Source organism: Scyliorhinus canicula, chromosome 7 (genome assembly GCF_902713615.1).
Source record: "Scyliorhinus canicula chromosome 7, sScyCan1.1, whole genome shotgun sequence".
In the NCBI taxonomy this organism is placed as follows: Eukaryota; Metazoa; Chordata; class Chondrichthyes; order Carcharhiniformes; family Scyliorhinidae; genus Scyliorhinus; species Scyliorhinus canicula.
Genome location: NC_052152.1, coordinates 29,035,276 through 29,056,281, shown reverse-complemented (window position 1 = coordinate 29,056,281; position 21,006 = coordinate 29,035,276). Strand labels below are relative to the sequence as shown.

Below are 21,006 nucleotides of genomic sequence, written 5' to 3'. Positions count from 1 at the left end.
TATTGTTACAGTTATTGCTGTGGTGCCTCCACCTGTCAAACTATCATTTACATCGGAAAACTTGCATCATGTCTTAATGTGGGAAGCAGGGACAGATACACCATTCACAACTCGCTACACAGTGCAATACTTAGCTTTAAGGTTTGTACCCTCTGGTCTTTTTTAATCTTTTCAAATTATAATTTAAAAACGCAAGTATTTGTTGACCTGTTAAAGTCAAATTGTATGCCTGTATATTTGGGTGGACACTATAGTGGAGCAGCCTTATAAGACGATCAGGAGTGAGGAATGTACATTCAAGGCAAGAAAATAAAATTTCTTCAGTACCTTGGTTGAAACTCAGTTCTAATTGTGTCTCCAATCAGTTGAAATATCTGCCCACTCCACCAACATGTCTATGTTCTTTTGAAGTTCTGCACCGTCGTCTACACAGTTTACAATGTGTCCAAGTTTCGTGTCATCTGCAAATTTTGAAATTGTCTCCTGCACACCAAGATCTAGATCATTAATATATATCAGGAAAAGCAAGCATCCCAATGCCAACCCCTGGGGAACTCCACTACAAACCTTCCTGCAGCCCATAAAATATCCATTGACCATTACTCTCTGCTTCCTATTATTCAGCCAATTTTGTATCCATGTTGCTACTGTTCCTTATGTTTCATGAGCTATAACTTCTCTCAAGTCTGGTGTTTCTCTCAAGTCTGTTGTGTGACACTGTACCGAATGCCTTGTACACCACATCAACTGCCTTGCCCTCATCGACCCTTTCTGTTACCTCAAGAAACTCTAGCAAGTTGGTTAAACAATACTTTCACTTTAGAAATCCATGCTGGCTCTTGCTAATCAACCCACATTTTTCCATGTGACTACTAATTCTATTCAAAATAATTGTTTCTAGAAGCTTTCCCATCACGGAGGTTAAACTCACTGGTCTGGTAATTGCTGGAGCTACTCTTACAGCTAGCATTTTCAATTCTCCAGCCCTCTGGCACCTCCATTGAGTCTAGAGAAGACTGGAGGAGTATTGCTGGCACCCTTGCAATTTCCATTTTTGCTTCCTTCAATATCCTTGGATGCATCTCATCCGGTCCTGGTGTCTGGTCAACTCTAAGTCTAGACCAACAGTCTATTCAACACTTTCTCCTTATTGCTTTCACCTTGTTTCCATCTTAAATGAGTGATGCCTTATTTTTAAAAAGTGACCTCCTCGCTCTAGATTCTCCAACAAGAGGAACATCTTTTCTACCTTGTCAATATCCCTCGGGGGTCTTTAAAAGGTTTCAATCCAATCAAATACATTAATAACCAAAAGCTGTGCCACAGGTTAGCAAGGCCATTGAAAAAAAAAAGCAAAGCAAGCAATAGGTTTCATTTCTAGGAGGATAGAATTGACTGGTAGAAAGGTTATGCCAAACCTGTATTGAATCTTGGTTACGCAACTCTGGTCACCATATTAAAGAGGAAGTCGGGGTACTGGAGAGGGTGCAGAGAAGATTTACAGGGATAGATGCCAGAAATGCAGGAGTATACGTATCAGGAAATATTTTGAGAAGCAGGGTTTCTTTTCTTTTGAAGAAATTAAGCGGAGGCTTGACCTTAAAGAGATCAGTAAAATAAACAGGTTTTGATGGTGGATACAGAGAGAATGTTTCTTCTAGGGAAGAGCAGAACTAGAGACCATCAATATAAGATGGTCACCAAGCAACCCAACAAGTAAATGAGAATAAACATCTTCACCCAAAAAGCGGTGAGCATGTGTAACCTGGTATCACAGGGAATGGTTGAAGGGAATAGTATGGAAGATTTAAGGGGAAACTAGACACTCCTATAAGGGAAAAGAGAATAGAGGGTTACGTTGATGGATTTAGATGAGGAAAGAAGGGAGGAGGTTCAAGTGAAACATAAACACCAGCATAGAATGACTTGTTTGTGTGCCCTATATCCTATGTAATCTTATAATCTAGTCAGGTGTAAACGGTGGGATTGTAACTCTAGCTAGGGTTACTACTTCTTCACAAAATAGTTGATGGCATGATTTTATTTTTGCATGTAACCATTTGGGACATAATAGGTTGCCTTGATATGTCTCCTCTGTTCAAAATGTTTGTTTAAATTCCAAATAGCACGCTCGGTATGGAAGAACACCCACAGAACGTGAACCAAACAGACGATGAAGAGCGTTCATGGGTTGCTGTGCAGAACTGTTCACTGATCTCAAATCGAACATGTGATCTAACCAATGAGTTCACTGACATCTATGAATCTTACTTTACTCGGGTTAAAGCAGTTACAGAAATGGATGAATCCAATTGGACTTCCTCAAACGTGTTTCAGCCCTTTGAAGACTGTGAGCATGTCATCTTTTAGTTCTTGGCTATGTACAGCATTTCTTCAGACCATAATCATGTGTGGCTTACTCATTATATTCATTGTTATTGCGCATCTACAAAGTCATTTTTATTTATAACTACCCACTACATATATTTTCTCTGCAAAGCACTTTCTGTTCCTATATACTTTTGCACAAGTTCCCTCTCACTGAATTTTTTTTAACCTATTTTACCATTTTGTGCTAGCGTGTACTCTTTCCAAACTTGTAGAAACTTTAATGTGCGAATGTTATTCAAATAGATACATGTACTAAATAAAAAAGGCAAGCTTTATTTGTTTAACTGTATATGAAATGTTACCACTAACCTTGCCATTGTGTACCATGTTGCTCACAATCAAATTTAAAAAAGAAAGCCTGAAAGATAAACCAAATTTCAGCTTATTGACATGTTTAACTCTCTTAAACTTTGGTTGCAAAAATTAAATGTAATATTTTCAGATTGCGTAAATTTGAACAGGACAAGAATATATATGATTTTCTTAAACCAGAAAGTTCAATATTTCTTTCAGTTTATGTTGCTAGTTAATACAGTTGATAATACAGTTGAATGCTGTTAACTTGTAAATGTTTTACCTCTCAATTCAATTTCTTTTTCTTCTCCAGCAAAACTACGACCAGTTAATTTTAATCTCTCAGAGAGCCCTATCGGCGACTTTAAAATTAATTTTGATATTCCATCAATCCCACCATTTATACCTGATTTTGGATCCAAATCGTTCCTAGAGATTCATTTTGCATTGTACTACAGCATTTCTGTGTCTAAAGATGGAGAGCTGGAAAAGGTATGATTTAATAAAATGAATAAAAGTCACGTTTTCTGGATAAATGCAATTTCAAAAACAGTACTGAATTTAATTTCCAAATAACATAACTGGATGAATTATTTTCAAAACTCTGTTCTGGTTATTATAAGTGCTACTTTGTTCTCTGGAAAGACTTCCCTCAAAACACCACCTAAAACCTGAGAAGCCCAATTTGATTGTTTAAAAAGGGTAAATTTTTCTTCCTTTGAATCTTTCTTTAAAAAAAAAAGAAGAAAATCCTCATAAATGATCTGTGTACAGATCTACAACTTTCCTGTTTGAGTGCTTTCAAGTGTAATTAAAAACATACAAAAAACATCAAAATTAAGTTATAGGTTTATGAGGTTGTGCTACATAAACTTGTTCCTTCATTCCTTTCTCATTCAAAAAGTTTGTTTACTCAACACTGCAGACTGGAGTTTGGATGCACTCTTGCAGCAGAAATGCAGTCTGGCTGTAACAAGTGCAGGAGGTAGCTGGGGAAAGTGCCCAAGCAGGAAGCACACTAGTGCCTCACCAACACACAGCACATGCTCCAAAGTTCCCCACAGTACTGAAGGCCCATTGTAGGAGGTGGACAGGAGAATATAAAACTCTTCCTCTACCTACAGGAGACCAGGAGTTTCCCCAGACAGATACCGCAAAAGCAACCTGAGCAGGTGGCCATCACAGCCCACGCTAGCAGTTTAGGCTCAAGAACCTGCATATAGTGCCGTAAAAAGTTCCATGATCAAACACAAGTTGTCAAGGTTAGTGGGTGGATGCATCATCAAATGTCACACCCCAAGACTCCCCCCATCAACGTTATCAATCACAATGCATTCCTAACATTCATTGCTTCACCTTTCCCAAACGGACCAAGCACTGCTGCAAGCCTCTAACTTGCATCTCACAGCTTGCAAACATTGCCAGATACTCCATAATGACAGATACATTACCCAATTGGATTGTGCCACACTGGCCTGACATAGAATAGTATAGGCACTGGAGTGGTCAACTGTATTTAATAATGTAAACAGGAATCTTATTTACAAAACACATTTACAGAGGATGTCAATTATGATGTTGGTCAGTGTTATCAATGGCAGAAGCCAAACAATTCTGAAGAGGTAAAAAAAGATTAAGAAAGTTAGTTGAACAGATGCGTGTCTCCAAATGACTGACGACTGCTTTTGAAAGGAAACCACTAACTGTAAACTCAGGAAGTGTAAACGCGGGCTGATTTAGCACAGTGGGCTAAACATCTAGCTTGTAATGCAGAACAAGGCCAGCAGCGCGGGTTTAATTCCCGTACCAGCCTCCCCGAGCAGGCGTCGGAATGTGGCAACTAGGGGCTTTTCACAGTAACTTCATTGAACCCTACTTGTGACGACAAGCGATTTATTAATCCCAGCAATTAGTCTAGTGAACCTTATCTGAAATTGCTTCCAATGCAAGTATTACCCTCCTGAGTAAGATGACAAAAACTACTACATCACGGGCAGTCTCAGCAATGCCCTATACGGTTGCTGCAGGTCCTTCCTACCTTTACACTCCATTCTCCTTGCAATCGAGGCCAACCTTCCATTTTCCTTTCTAATTACTTACTATAGCTGCATGCTGACTTTTGGTGATTCATGTACAAGGGCGCCTGGTCCTGCTGAATTTCCGCATTCGTCAGTCTTCCTCCATTTAAACAATATTCTGCTTTTCTATTCTGCCAAAGTGGACAACCTCCGTGTCCCACATACTCCATCTGCCAAATTTTGTCCACTCACTTAACTTATCTATATCTTTTTTCAAACTCTTTGTATCCCCCCCCCCCCCCCACAACTTATCATATCTATCTTTATATTGTCTGCAAATTTGGCTAAAATGTAGTCATTATTAATATAGATTGTAAATATTTTAGAGCTCAAGTATTGTACTCCACGAGATCGGGTTTGCCGTCCTGAAATTTACTCATTTACCCCAACTATTGCGTTAGCCAGTCCTCTATCCATGGAAATATATCAACAACACAAAGCCACAGCCTCTTCTCTTGTGCCAGTTTTTACATGGCACCTTAAATCCAAATATGTTACATCTACTGGTTCCCCTTTATACCTATTTAATATATCCTCAAATAACCCAAAACTATTTTCCTTCACTGCTTGTGTAGAATCTGCACATTTTCCCCGTGTTTATGTGGGATTTCTCCGGGTGTTCTGGATCCCTCCCACATGTCCCGAAAAATGTGCTTGTTATGTGAATTGGACATTCTGAATTCTCCCTCAGTGTACCCGAACAGACACCGTAGTGTGGCGACTAGGGGATTTTCACAGTAACTTCATTGCAATGTTAATGTAAGCATACTTGTGACAATAATAAAGATTATTATGATAACTATGCCGACCGTCTGATTTATGATTTTCTAAATGTTCTGCTACTACATCTTTAATAATGAATTTTAGTATTTTGACAGATGTTTAACTGGCTGACAGTTTTGTCTTCCTCCCTCCTGTCTCAAACAGGTGTGATAGTTGCAATTTTCCAATCTGGTGGGACCTTTCCAGAATCTAGGGAAATCTGAATATCACAAAAGCATGCACTTTTACTAAAGCCTAGAATACAGGCCAGTGGGTCCAGGGCATTTGTCAGCCTTTAATATTCCCATTACTTTGTCCCGACAGACTCCTTCCCTTTTGCCTCATGATTTTCTACTATTCTTGGAATGTTATTTATGTCTTCTACTGTGTTCAAAGCCTCCTTTCCCATTATTAATTCCCCAGCCTTTCTCCATAAGGGCCTATCCTCATTTTAGTTACTCCTTTCCTTTTTTTATACTTGTAGAATTTGTTTCTGTCTAACCTTTTTGCTGATTTTCTAGTATAGTCAATTTCTCCCTTTTAGTCATCCTTTGCAGATTTCTAAAACTTTCCCAATCTTCAGGCCTAGCACTAATTTTCACAGCATATATGCCTAATCTTTCAATTTGATAGCACCTTCTAACTTCCTTATTTAGCCACTGATGGTATATTCTTCTGGTAGAGTCTATCCTTCTAGTAGAGTCTTTCTTTCTCAGTCGAAAGTTTAAAGATTTACGTGATTGAAGGATCTGGGTCTAGAGGGGACAGGTTTGTCAAAAATGACATTTCTAGCTATTTACAATAAACACTTCAACTCTTTGTGGGTACTTAAATAGAGAAAACAAAATTGTTAAAACTTGCATCTGATCAACACTTCTGTGCCTGTTTTAGCTGAACTTTCATTTCATGGGCGGCACGGTAGCACAGTGGTTAGCACTGTTGCTTCACCGCGCCCGGGTCCCAAGTTTGATTTCTAGCTTGGGTCACTATCTGTGCGGAATCTGCACGTTCTCCCCGTGTCTGCACGGATTTCCTCCCACAAGTCCCGAAAGACTTTGGTGAATTGGTCATTCTGAATTCTCCCTCTGTGTACCCGAACCGGAGTGTGGCGACTAGGGGCTTTTCACAGTAACTTTATTGCAGTGTTAATGTAAGCCTACTTGTGACAATAAAGGTTATTATATAAATTGGTCTACAACAAAGCACTTGAATGCAATATTGTCTCAATAGTCCATTTTCTAAGTTTAGAATTTTAATTGTCCTGTATTGATTTGGATATAACTCTGGCCTCTTTCCTTCAACAGGTTAGAGATGTGCTTGAACGCACAGAGAAAATAAGTGTTGAAGAAATAGTTGCAAATGTGCAACCTAACACAAATTACTGTGTCACAATAAAACTGTTTACTTTTGAAGAAGACCAGTCCGACCCTATGGAAACAAAATGTATAGTCGCGCAGTATGGGAGTAAAGTTCAAGGTACAGAATGGTGACACAAGCTGGGATGACAGGGTTCTAGCTTTCTTCATTTAAATTTTAAACCCCAAGTTTTAGTTCAAATAACCAACATTTTCCATCCAAACCATATTTGTGGGTGTGGGGTGGGATTAAGATGTACTCGGGTTGATTTAAAGTTGATGTAAATCAATTGGATTTTGGGATGTAATTTTAACCTAACATTCCTAGGCAGAATCTGATAGGATTGGGTGGAATGCCAGAGTTACTACCTGCCCAATATGACATAATTAGGTGTGTTAGGTTAAAATTAATAAAAGCAAATTACTGCGGATGCTGGAATCTGAAAACACAAGAGAAAATACTGTAAAATCTCAGCAGGTCTGGCAGCATCTGTACAATTAACCCCTTAATATCTTTGGCGTGAAAATTGACAAAACACAATTGTAATGGATTGCTTGGACACTCTTATCGGTCTTGTTTCTTGAAATAAATTTTCCTCCTTGAGAGGAATTTTAAAACATTTGACGTTGCTCATTTTGTCCCAGTTTGTAACTGCACAATGCTACATTGGAGATGGTGTGCGGTTATCCACTTTGGTTGCAGAAATAGGAAGGCAGATTATTTCTTGTGGGTAAAAACTGAGGTGGATATTCATCGAGACCTTGATGTTCTTGTGCATCAGTCGCTGAAAGTAAGCGTGCAGGTACAGCAGGCAGTAAAGAAGGCAAATTATATGTTGGCCTTCATAGCGAGAGGATTTGCATATAAGAATAGGGATGTTTTACTGCAATTATATAGGGAATTGGTGAGCCCACACCTGGAGTATTGTGTGCAGTATTGGTGTTCTTATCTGAGGAAGGATGTTCTTGCTATGGAGGGAGTGCAGCGAAGGTTTACCAGAATGATTCCTGGGATGGCAGGACTGTCATATGAGGAGAGACTAAGTCGGTTAGGATTATATTCATTGGAGCTTGGAGTGAGAGGAGATCTCATAGAAACTTACAAAGTTCTTACAGGATTAGACAGTGTAGATTCAGAAAGAATGTTACTGATGATGGGGAAGTCCAGAACTAGGGGTCATAGTTTGAGGATATGGGGAAGCCTTTTAAGACTCATGAGGTGAGTAGAAATGTCTTCACCTAGAGAATGGTTAATCTGTGGAATTCACTACCACAAAGTAGTTGAGGTGAAAACGGTGTGTAATTTCAAAATGGAATTGGTTATAGTTCTTGGGGCTAAAAGGATTAAGGAATATGGGAGAAGGCAGGATCAGGAGTGTTGAACTTGATGATCAGCCATGATAATGAATGGCAGAGCAGGCTCAAAGCGGGCCGCCTCCTGCTTTTATTTTCTATGAATGTTTCTACGTAAAAGATTTTGCACTATTCCAAATTTCTCCGCTCTCTTCCTAGAAAGGCATTGGGCTGGAGTATGGTTCTGTGCGCACTGAACACCATCTTGGTGACTTCTTCATGTGTACACCTGAATACTAATTCTTGGCTGGGTGTTCAATTGCAAGGGTATTACAACAAACTTCCAAAACAGACCGAAAATCTCGCAGGGCAGAAGGGGGCCATTTGGCCCATCGTGCCTGTGCTGACCTGTAGTAAGAACTGCCTAACCTGCACAGTGGTTAGCACTGTTGCTTCACAGTACCAGGGACCTGGGTTCAATTCCCAGCTTGGGTCACTGTCTGTGCGGAGTCTGCACGTTCTCCCCATGTCTGAGTAGGTTTTCTACGGGCACTCTGGTTTCCTCCCACATGTCTCGAAAGACGTGCATGTTGGGTGAATTCGACATTCTGAATTCTCCCTCTGTGTATCCGAACAGGTGCCAGAATATGGCGACGAGGAGATTTTCACAGTAACATCATTGCAGTGTTAATATAAGCCTACTTTTGCCACTACATTTGACACTAATATTTATTATTATAGTCTCACACCCCAGTTATTTTGCCATAACCCTACAAATTAGCCATTAAATATGTATCCAAATGTATTTTGGAAATTCCTAGAGAATTTGCTTCCATCACCCTTTTGAAGTTTGAACCCAGGGAAAAAATTCTCATTTCCCCTCAAATTCTTTTCCCACTTACTTTAAACCTATGACCTCTGGTTACTGACCCACTTGCCAAAGGTAACATTTTCTTTGCACTTGCTCTAATGAAAACCCACAATTTTGAATACTTCTACGAAATCTCCCGGTGGCTTTCTGTGCACCAAGTAGAACATCAGCTTCTCCAGTGACTTTATATTATTGAAATTCTTTAACCCTTCCTCTGAGCCCCCTCCATAGTCTCAAAATCCTTCCTGAAACGTGTTGCCCAGAATTCTGCACTTTTCCTCAAGCTGAAGCCTTACTGGATATTGGTACGGTCTAGCATGACTTCCTCGTTTTTCTATTTAATGCCCCACTTACAAAACCAAATATCATAAGCTCTTTATCTACCGTATCAACTATCAATTTGTAAATATGTCCCGCCCTCCTCAAAATGATGTTTATATTCTACTGTCTCTTTATATTTCTCCCTAGGTGAGGGAAGAAAATAGTACCTGGCATTTTTAGCACTTTTTAAGCACCTCGGGCCATCCATAACTTTTACATTGTCACTACGTTGGCTGTAATTTAAGAAATGCGGCAGTCAGTTGCACTTTGCAAGCTCCCAGAAAAAGCCATATCATAATTTTTTGTTCATTACTGATGTTTGAGGGACAAGTATTGACTACATTTAATTGCATCTGTCATGTGTGTGCCCGGTTCACCAGCTAATGTCCTTTTGAAGTCAGTTACTATTTTATTCATTATGTTGCCAAGTATCATCTGCAATTTCAAAATTGCACTCCCTTTATGCAGATACAAGTGTCCTAACACTCACCCTGACACCCAGTCCAATAAATATCTGTTCACCACCATCTTTTGCTTCCTACCCCGTAGCCAGTTAAACATCCAATTTACCACTGACCTTTTGATCCCACGTGCTTCCTTTTTTCAAATAAGTTAGTTATGTGATCCTTCAAAGTCCTTTCAAAAGTCCATATATACCATTGCACTGAACAACCTTACTTCTCTTGATGCTTCAAAGAACTCAACAGGTTAGGACTGACACAACGTGTCTTTAAAAAAAAAAAAAGATCTGTGCTAGCTATAATTTATTATAATCTCACTTGGAGAAGCATGGATTACACTCAGACGGGAAGTTTCTAGTAGTTTTCTCACCACTGAGGTTAAACTAGCTGGATAGTGATGAGCAGGAATTTAAGCAGATTATTTTCTTCTATCATTGGAGCCAAAATGTTGCTAATTCCACACAATCCTAATCTAACATATTTCTAAATGTTATGACTGAGTGATTCACTGAACATGCTAATGAGATAGCCTGAGGGAGGAAACTATGAAAAAGATCCACCTGTTAATGCTTTTAATGGCATGTGTTGTATGTGCTTGGCCGATGACAATGTTAAAGCTATATTGAGCTAGAATCCCATTAGAGCTCATCCAATGTATCTGCATTTCTAAAACGAAACTGCTATCCCTGCATGTGCAATTTAGGTTGTCAGATCAGGCCTGGCTTTGCAACAAAACCAGACTACTATGCCCATACAGTATGACTTTGCCCAAGTTTACATGCAACCATTGGTAGTCGCCAATAATTACGCTCCTAAGTCTGGTACTTTAACTTGTTAACATATAAAAATGAAGAACAAAAGAATACCTTGTGAGCATAGTCACCAAGAAACCCACTGGGACATTTGCAATAAACTTCTTTACCCAAAGAGTGGTAAGAACGTGGAACACGTTACCGAAGGGAATGGTTGAAGTGAATAGTTTAGATGCTTTTATGGGGAAGCTAGATGAGCATCGGAGGGAGAAAGGAATAGATGGTTATGGTAGATTTAGATGAAAAGATTGGAGGAGGCTCAAGTGGATCACAAACACCAGCATAGCCTGATTGGGTCAAAAGGCCTGCTTTTGTGCTATATATCCTACATAATTTTTAGCTGCTAATGTTAGTGTTTCTTCAGGTATCGGCTAGTATGCATTAAAGAACCTAAATGGGCTTTTGCAAAGAGGTCTAACCGCATTTAAATTTTAAATGAAGACCATACAGAGTTTAAATAAAGAAATGGGATTTGCTTCAGAATTAATCTGGAGAGTCCTAAGGGAGGGGAAAATTGGCACAAAGGAATGTTTCTCATATATCCCATTCTTTTGCAGTACCGCAAACACTAGTAATAGTTTTCTTGTGCGTCTTGGGAGTTGGCTTGGTCACGGTCATCGTAGTATTATACAAAGGAGGATACCTTGGTTTCTTAAGCAAATACGGTCCACAAGCTCTGGTAAGTAACTGATTTAAAAAAGGATCGTCAGATTGAAACATTGCATGCAACAATAGTTTTTCAGTACTGAATGGAAGAGCTTAATGAAATAGCTTTAGAATGTGTGATTTAAAATTTTAGCAATTCAATCCTTTGGCTCAGAGTGACAGGGCCGGATGGGTTTCCGTTGGAATATTATAAAAAATATAGGTACAACATTTCCAGTTTGGTGGAGAGAATGAAAGCTGATCTGGCAAGGTGGGATGGTCTCCCTCTGTCATTGGCGGGTCGGGTACATGTGGTTAAATTGAATGTGCTGCCGTGATTCCTGTTTATTTTTCAATGCCTGCCGATTTTCCTGCCAAAGGCATTTTTTAGAGAGATTGAAGGGATGATTACCTCGTTCATATGGGGAAGGGAGGTGGCCAGAATTCAAAAGGTGCTACTACAGAGACGAAGGCAGACAGGAGGTTTAGGTGTTCCGAGTCTGATGTATTATTACTGGACGGCAAATGTGGAGAAGGTACGGAGCTGGGTCAGAGGGGTTGATTCCCAATGGGTCAGAATGGAGGAGAGTTTGTGTAGGGGGTTGGGATTGAAGGCGCTAGCGACAGTGCCGCTCCCGACGGCCCCAGGGAGAAGCTCCGGGAGTCCGGTAATAATAGCTTCGTTGAGAATTTGGAGGCAGTTTCAACAGCACTTCGGGTTGGGGGCTGGGTCAAGGGAAATGCCGATTCGGGGAACCATCGATTTGAGTTGGGGAAGTGGGATGGAAATTTTCGGAGATGGGAGGAGAAGGAATTAGAACACTAAAAGATTTATTTCTTGGGGGTCGTATTGCGGGATTGAAGGACCTGGGAGAAAAGTATGGGCTAGAGCAGGGGGAAATATTTAGATACATGCAGGTCCGAGACTGCCAGAAAGGAGATACAGGGCTTCCCAGTAGAGTCGGCTTCCACATTGCTGGAGGAGGTGCTGACGACAGAGGGGCTGGAGAAGGGGGTAGTATCAGCGGTTTACGGGGCTATTTTGGAGGATGAGAAGGCGCCACTAGAAGGGATCAAGGCAAAGTGGGAGGAAGAATTAGGAGAGGGTATGGAGGAGGGGTTCTGGTGTGAGGTGCTCCGGAGGGTGAACGCCTCCATCTCGTGTGCGAGGTTGGGGCTGTTACACCTGAAAGTGGTGTGTCGAGCACACCGTACAAGGGTGAGGATGAACCGGCACTTTGAGAGGGTAGAAGATGTGTGTGAACGTTGTGGAGGTGGCCACGCAAACCACGTTCATATGTTTTGGTCCTGTCCAAAGCTAGAGGATTACTGGAAGGAGGTGTTTAGGGTAATCTCTAAAGTGGTACACGTGAAACTGGACCCAGGCGCTCGGGAGGCCATAATCGGGGTATCGGACCAACCAGGGTTGGAAACGGGCGTGGAGGCAGATGTTGTAGCCTTCGCCTCGTTGATCTCCCGAAGGTGAATCCTGTTAGGGTGAGATCAACCTCTCCACCCTGTGCCCTGGCGTGGTGGGGGGACCTGCTGGAATTCTCAACGCTTGAAAAGGTAAAATTTGAACTGAGGCGGTTCTACAATTCCTGGGCGTTATTCATTATGCACTTTTGAGTATTGGATCACATCGAACATACGGATGGTTGGGGGCTGGGAGGATTGCGGGGAGGGGGACTGTATGTGTTAATGGTGACTATGGGCGATTCCTGATTCCTTTTTGTCATTCGTTTATGTTAACATGCGGGCCAATGTCTGGGATTTGGTGGGAGGATGGGATTGTTGAAAAAATGAAAATTGAAATGAAATGTTGTTATTGATATGGGGATTGACATTACAGTCATTACTGATTATTGTTTATTGTTGGGTGTAAATTTGGGAGAAAATGTGAAAAAGGAAAATAAAGATATATTTAAAGAAAAAAAAAAGATCCCTCCTTCTAAATTCCAACGAGTACAGACCCAGAGTCCTCAACCGTTCCTCACATGGCCAGCACATTCTTCCTTCCATACGGGACCCAAAACTGCTCACAATACTCCAAATGGGGTCTGACCAGAGCCTTATACAGCCTCAGAAGTACATCCCTGCTCTTGTATTCTAGCCCTCTTGACATGAATGCTAACATTGCATTTGCCTTCCTAACTGCCGACTGTACCTGCACGTTAACCTTAGGAGAATCTTGAACACGGACTCAAGTTCCTTTTTGCTTCTGATTTCCTAAGCATTTCCCCATTTAGAAAATAGTCTATGCCTCCATTCCTCCTTCCAAAGTGCATAATCTCATGCTTTTTCACAATTTTTTATCTACCACTTTTTTGCCCACTCTCCTAGCCTGTCCAGTTCTCCCCCCCCCCCCCCCCCCCCCCTCCCCGTTCCCTCAATACTACCTGTCCCTCTACAGATCTTTGTATCATCTGCAAACTTAGCAACAGTGCCTTCAGTTCGTTCTTCCAGATCGTTAATGTGTATTGTGAAAAGTTGTGGTCCCAGCGCTGACCCCCTGAGGCACACCACTAGTCACCGGCTGCCATCCTGAAAAGAGCCCTTTATCCCTACTCTCTGCCTTCCGCCAGTCAGCCAATCCCCTATCCATGCCAGGATCTTACCCTTAACACCATTGTCTCGTAACTTATTTAACCGGCTTACTCAGTCTTCCAACTTCTTCCATCAGGTAGGAGATACAAAAGTCTGAGAACATGCATTAACTGATTCAAAAACAGTATCTTCCCCACTGTTACCAAACTCCTAAACGATCCTCTTATGGACTGATCTGATCTCTTCACACATCTTCTCTACCGAGTAGTACTACACTCCTGTATGCTTCACCCGATGCCTGTGTCTCTGTATTTACATTGTGTATTTTATGTTTGCCCTATTATGTACTTTTCACGTAGAGAATGATCTGTCTGAGCTGCACGCAGAACGATACTTTTCACTGTACCTCCATACATGTGACAATAAAAAAAAATCCCATCCAATACTTGTCAAAGGCCTTCTGGAAATCTAAATAAATCACGTCCACCGGTCCTCCTTCATCTAATCTCCTTGCTACTTCCTCAAAGAACTCATAAACAGATTTGTCAGACATGACCTACCCTTGACAAAGCCGTGCTGACTCAGTCCTATTTTATCATGCACCTTCATGTACTCCGCAATCTCATCTTTAATAATGGACTCTAAAATCTAAAAACTGAAGTCTGGCTAACTATCCTATAATTTCCCGTCTTCTGCCTCCCTCCCTTCTTAAACAGGGGTGTTACATTAGCCATTTTCCAGTCCTCTGAACCCTCCCTGCCTCTAGTGACTCCTGAAAGATCACCGCCAATGCCCCCACGATCTCCTCAGCTATCTCTTTTAGAACCCTGGGGCGTAGTCCACCCGGTCCAGGTGATTTATCCACCTTCAGACCTTTTGGTTTCCCCAGAACCTTCTCCTTTGGCCGTTACACTCACCTGTGCCCCCTGATTCTCCTGGAGCTCTGACATCCTACTGGTGTCTTCCACCATGAAGACTGATGCAAAGATACCCACTCGCAGGTCATCGTCTGTTACCTGTACTAGTCAAGAACTGTGGGTGTACCTACAACACATGGGCTGCACCATTTCAAGAAGGCAGCGCGCCACCACCTTCTCAAGGTCAATTAGGAATCCACAATAAATGATTGCCTCGCCAGCAATGCCCTCATCCCATGAAATAATTTTTAAAGAGTTGGAAACATAGCAGCTAGATTCATGAAACTATCAGTACAGTAAAATAAGTAAAGGGCTGCATTAGAATTTTAAGTACAACATATAGATTGTACTGTTTATGAAAGGCATTAGTCAGACCTCCTCTTTGGCATGGTCCCAATGAGGGAAGAATATATTTTCCCTTCATAGACTAGTTAGGCATGCAATAAAGATGCTTCTAGGTACTGGAAATTTAAATTCTATAAAGGCCAAGAAAATTTGTGGGGAGAGAAGTTGTGAAGGTGACCTGATTGATGTTACAAAGGCACACGAGCAGGACGATACTGTATTGATTGTTGCGTCAAGGGGTAAGACTATTGAGCAGAATTACTTTCTGTACGTGAAAACGTTTGTTTTTCAGGCTATCTAATTGAATATCCTATTTTGTACATGCTAATACATTGTACCAAAATGACACTGATTGTCATAAACTTTAATAAATCATCAATTTCTTTTTAATGGCTACATTTTAAAATGTAACGATTCAGCAGTATCTCAAGGCCATTCCATGAAATCCCAGTTGGGAGTACAGGTTGAGCATCCTTTATCTGAAAACCAAAAAATTCCAATATCTGCACTTTTTTTCGAGTGCCGAAGTGATGTCACTGATGGGAAATCCCACAAAACTCCCGGGTGATGCGCAGCTCCCAACAATAATTGCACATGCGCAATTCCCAACGCGCACCACATGTGCGCAGTATATCCTGAAATCCGATACACACTGGGCCCCAAGCATTTTGGATAAGGGATTTCCCCAATGGAGTGTACCATGTGGTATGACATGTAACTAGACAAGCCAGAAGGGCACAGCAATGATCTTTCCTAATTTTATATTGATCCTGACCACATTTGCCAGCTGATCATAAGGTTGCTCCAATTGACCTAAACGTGCTGCAAGTAAGAAGGGTGGGGCTAATCCAAGATTCCCGCTTCTGTGCATTTCCACAAATTCGGCTGAATTAGATCACATTCTAGTCCCCCAACTTGAGGTGAAGTAGAAAAAAATTAAGAGCCTTTATGTAATTTGAACACTTAAATTGAATGTATTACTTTGTCCCATCAGAATAATTTGAAACACATCCACCCTGTCTACAATTGTAATAATGTGCAAGAAAAACTCAGCAGTTTGGAACCTGTTCATTTCAAAGAAAAGAAAATTGAAAACATTGAAGAAGACAGTGAAGAGGAACTAATGAATTGTTTTGAGGAAGCCGGCTATGAGCAGAATTCATTAACTGTACCTGTGCAGAACAGTGCTCAGAGTTGCAGTGTATTTTCTAAAGTAGGAACAGATGAAGCCAGCACAATGTCTTGTGATGATCGACTATGTGACTCAGTACCTGGACACCTTCTAACTAATCTCGGTGACTGTCAGCTGGCTCCAATAGACATGATACAAAATGATTTCCCCAGTGCTGAGACCGCAAGCCAGACAGAGACAATCCACAGCAGAAAGAGCAGTTCAGCTTCTGCAAACAATGTTTCTGATGTCCCATTGTGGTCTATCCAAATCCAAGACCAAGACTGTTGCTTTGTAGACTTTTCAAATGAAAATATGTTTGACCAGGAGGCACATGAACCTGATAGTGTCGAACCTGATGATTTGAGCAATTCTTTGCTTTCTAAGGTTTGTGACAATCCTTCAATTTACCAGTACGAAAAACCGAGTCGCTGTGACATACCAGGCACTTCACTTCTACCCCAGACTTTACATTCTGATTATATGAGGCGCTGAGATATATTTGCATGAGATGGGATAACTTTTTGTAAAATAGTTTGGAATATCCTCAGAACTTTTAGAAGCAAAAACACTGCTGCTTTGTGGTTTTGATGTTTTCACTTTAACAGGTTCAGCTGATGGGATTTTTCTTATCTGGCAGTAAGTGACCAACCTGAGCTTTATAAGCTGCTGAGAGGATTTTAAATGACTAATTTAGCTTAGCAAAAAAGAAAATGTTGGGTCTTAGTATAACCCCATAGAGCTTGAGTAGAATGTCCAGCTTGGAGCTGATATATTTTATTAAGATGTCTCCATTTTCAATTTATCTGCCAAAGCTGGGGGCTGATGATGTGAATATTGATGAGCACCTGAGGGAAATAAATGCTTCTAATAAGTAACTGATCATTTTTGTTACTGCAAAATATTGATGAAATGAATATTAAATAATTTGGAAAACGAACATAGGGAGAGAAGTGCAAAAATCATAGGATTATAGATATGTAGAAGAAACTACCAACAAAGATACTTAATTGGGTCTGTCAGTATGTTCTACAAATGCTCTGGATTGGCATGTTGATAAATGGAACAAAGGGTTTCAAAGGATGTGGGGTAAAGAAAATGAGCTTACAAAAGTGAAGGTTATCAGGTGCTTTGGAGAGAAATCCATAATCGCATCATCATGCATGGAAATTGATGTGCTGAATGATTTTGCCCTCCCAGTTATGTACTGTGCCTTGCTGGGCTTGCCGTATATTGTAAGCCAGTGATTATGGGATCGTAGAATCCATGTTGTTAGTTAGTTTGGGTGCTGAAGTGATGGAGCAACCAAGCTAACAACATGGATTCTGCAGTCCCATATTGCACTGGCTTGCAATGTATGGCAAGTTTAGCAAGACATACAGTACAAAACACCTCCTCTGGACTTCTTGTTTCTGTGCATTCTGGTTTTATTCATGGCAATATACAGCATTCTACATTTCTTTCACATTCAAAATTCACATTTGGGCAGCACGGTAGCACAAGTGGATAGCACTGTGGCTTCACAGCGCCAGGGTCCCAGGTTCGATTCCCCGCTGGGTCACTGTCTGTGCGGAGTCTTCACGTTCTCCCCGTGTGTGTGGGCTTCCTCCGGGTGCGCCGGTTTCCTCCCACAGTCCAAAGATGTGCATGTTAGGTGGATTGGCCATGCTAAATTGCCCTGAGTGTCCAAAAAGGTTAGGAGGGGTTATTGGGTTACGGGGATAGGGTGGAAGTGAGGGCTTAAGTGGGTCGGTGCAGACTTGATGGGCCGAATGGCCTCCTCCCGCACTGTATGTTCTATGTTAATAAAGTTATGGTAGTGTGGCTTGTTGCCTTCAAAATATGAAGGTACATAACGTTCCTTTGATTCTCTGTAGCTTGAGAGAACTTTTTGTCGAATGCAGTTTTATAAATGAAGAATTTCTTGGTGTTGGTATCTGCTATTCCACCTTTAAGGGAATTGACCAGCTATTCATGATTTATCTTTGTCATCTTGAAGGAAACTTGTTTTTAAACTGAGAGCAAACTGCTTCTGTAAAACAAATTTAACATACTGAAAATACTGTAAATCTGAAATAGAGAAAGTCTTGGCAATACTCACCATATTAGACAACTCCTATGGTGAGAGAAATGTCAATGTTCCGTGTTGGTGAGCTCTGCTGTATGTTCATTTGTTCTGATGAAATCCAATAAGTAACTTTGTTATTTGCTGGGTATGCAGTTTTATTCCCATTGCCTCTTTGCACAAAGATGTACTGATACCCACAGGGTATTTACATTCCTTAGCAACAATGCAGTTTTAACCGCAGTTAGAGGAAGGGTGTTCTCACCATGGATGTGTAATGTCTGGAAAGTCTTCCTTCTCCATATGGCCTACTGTATTTTTATAATGTGATTTCCCATGTTTTATGCAGCAATTCATAGACTGCTTTATGCAAAATTAATATATATTGGACAAACTGTTTTAAATCTAATTCTAGTTGTAATTCTTACACTGCTGCAGATCGCAGAATACCTCATGGTGCAAAGTTGAGCCCTCCTTGCCTCGGCCACAATTGTGTTCTGACAGTTAGAATGCAGCTCGTGGCACAGGGAAATTTTGCGCATGCAAATCCAGTTAACTTGACATCAGTCATTGGGAAAAATACTGGAATCTATTACTATGGAAATCTTAGCAATGCATGTAGAAAATCCTAGAATGATCCAAAAAAAAAGGGAAATCGTGTTTGGGTATGTAACTAATAGACTAGCTAAATGGGAACCGGTAGATACACTTGGATTTCCAAAAGACATTCGATAAGATGCCACACAAAAGGTTGATAGGCTAGGTAAAGGCTCATGGAGTTCAGGGCAATACATTGTTATGAATGAAGGATTAGTTAACTGACAGGAAGTAGAGATAAATGGACCATGTTGGCAGGCTTTGACTTGAGTGTAGCAAGAATTCCTGCTGAGGCCTCGGCTGTTAATAACTTGGACAAAGAAACCAAGAGTAACGTGTCTTAAGTTTGTTGACAATAGAAAGCTAGATGGGAATATAAGCTGCGAGGACAGACAGGCTGCAAATAGACAGTTTAAGTCAATGGGCAACAAAGTAAACATAATGTGGAAAAGTGATGTTATTCACTTTGTCAGGTAAGAATAGAAAAAAATATTTTCTAAAGAGCTGTGAAACTTTTAAATGCTGATGCTCAGACATAAAATTAGGAGGTAAGTACAGCCAGCAATTAGGAAGCAAATGATATTTTGGTTTTTGTTACAAGAGGTGGTAGTACCAGAATAAAGAAGTCTTGATACAGTTGTTTAGGGCTTTGGCGAAATGAAATGAAATGAAAACTGCTTATTGTCACAAGTAAGCTTCAAATTAAGTTACTGTGAAAAACCCCTAGTCGCCACATTCCGGCACCTGTTCGGGGAGGCTGGTACGGGAATTGAACTGTGCTGCTGGCCTGCCTTGGTCTGCTTTCAAAGCCAGCGATTTAGCACTCACCTGGAGTACTGTTTAGATGTTTTGTCTCAATATCTAAAGAAGGATAAAGTTGCAAACAAGATAGTACAGTGAATGTTCACTTGATCAGTCCCTGGGATTAGAAGCAGAGTAAATTGGACCTGTTTCATAGGAGTTTAGAAGAATTCGAGGTGATCTTGTTTAAAGCTACATGATACTGAAGGCACTTGACAGATCAGATTTGAGACTGAGAGGCTGTTTCCCCCGACTGGGGAATTCAGAACACTGGCAGAACTTCATTATAAGGGGTTGATCATTTAAGATGATCAATTTCATCAGCCAGAGTTGTGAATCTTTGGAATTATCAACCCCAGAATGTATGGATGTACCATGGTTGAGTATATTCAAGACTGACTTAGATTTGGTTTTCTCAGGTAATCGAGGGATAAAAGAGGTGGACAGGAAAGTGGAATTTCGGTAGAAAGTCCGCCATTGTTGTAATGATAGTGAGGAAGCTCGAGAGGCAGTATGGTCCTGTTCCTGTTACTTTGGCCCTTTTGTCTCTGCTGAGAAATAGTACACTGTTGAGCATTCAAGTCTAGTAGTTCACAAATTGTAAGTTGCCTTTGTGCCTCCCCATAATGTGCCTTATCCCAATTTCATTGAATCCCTACAGTGCAGAATGGGGGCCATTCAGACCATCAAATCTGCAACGACCCTCTGAAAGAGCACCAAATCTCAGCCCACTCTCCTGCGCTTTCCCCTTAACGCCACCTAGCCTTTGGACACTAAGGCCATTCAGAACGGCCAGTCCACTTCGCTAGCATATCTGTGGACTATAGGAGGAACCGGAGCACCCGGAGGAAACTCCACACAGTCACCCACGGTCTGAATCAAACCCGAGTCCCTGGTGCTGTGAGACAGCAGTGTTAATTGGAGGAATACTAGGGCCAATTACTGAATTGGCACACACACAAGTGAACTTATGAATTCATCACAGAAGCCTGTACTTGCTGCCCTTGATTGGGTGCATTACAGCCAGGGTCTGGCTATCCCTTATCCCAAGGACTCTGGTTAACCTTTCCCAGTAGGCTTACTTGTCTTTCCCAGGAGGTTTATCTAATCTGGGGCAGAAACTTGATATGTGGGTATCAAGGATAAGGAAACAGCTGCTGGTGACCACTGAATGTATTTTAAATTTGCCTGATGCCTGGAAATGGCTGTCCTGAAAGCAATCTTCCTTTGTGTTCTGCTATTCCCACTCTTCTCCTCTGGGTGCCACATCCTAACAATAT

General features: G+C 41.1%; 1 protein-coding gene across 4 annotated transcripts in view; it reads left to right on the top strand.

The window, feature by feature from the left end:
* The window catches only part of LOC119968819 (interferon alpha/beta receptor 2-like), a 31,260-nt gene extending 14,095 nt beyond the window's left edge, over positions 1-17,165 (top strand). For 3 of the 4 annotated variants that reach the window (XM_038801649.1, XM_038801646.1, XM_038801647.1), the window contains 6 exons: positions 12-141; positions 2,127-2,350; positions 2,999-3,177; positions 6,830-7,001; positions 11,196-11,317; positions 16,087-17,165. In XM_038801649.1, the coding sequence (XP_038657577.1) occupies positions 12-141; positions 2,127-2,350; positions 2,999-3,177; positions 6,830-7,001; positions 11,196-11,317; positions 16,087-16,758 (1,499 nt within the window). In that variant the 3' untranslated portion in view covers positions 16,759-17,165. The remainder of the gene's footprint in view (positions 1-11; positions 142-2,126; positions 2,351-2,998; positions 3,178-6,829; positions 7,002-11,195; positions 11,318-16,086) is intronic. The other variant, XM_038801650.1, reaches the window with a different exon arrangement.
* Positions 17,166-21,006: the final 3,841 nt, after the last annotated feature.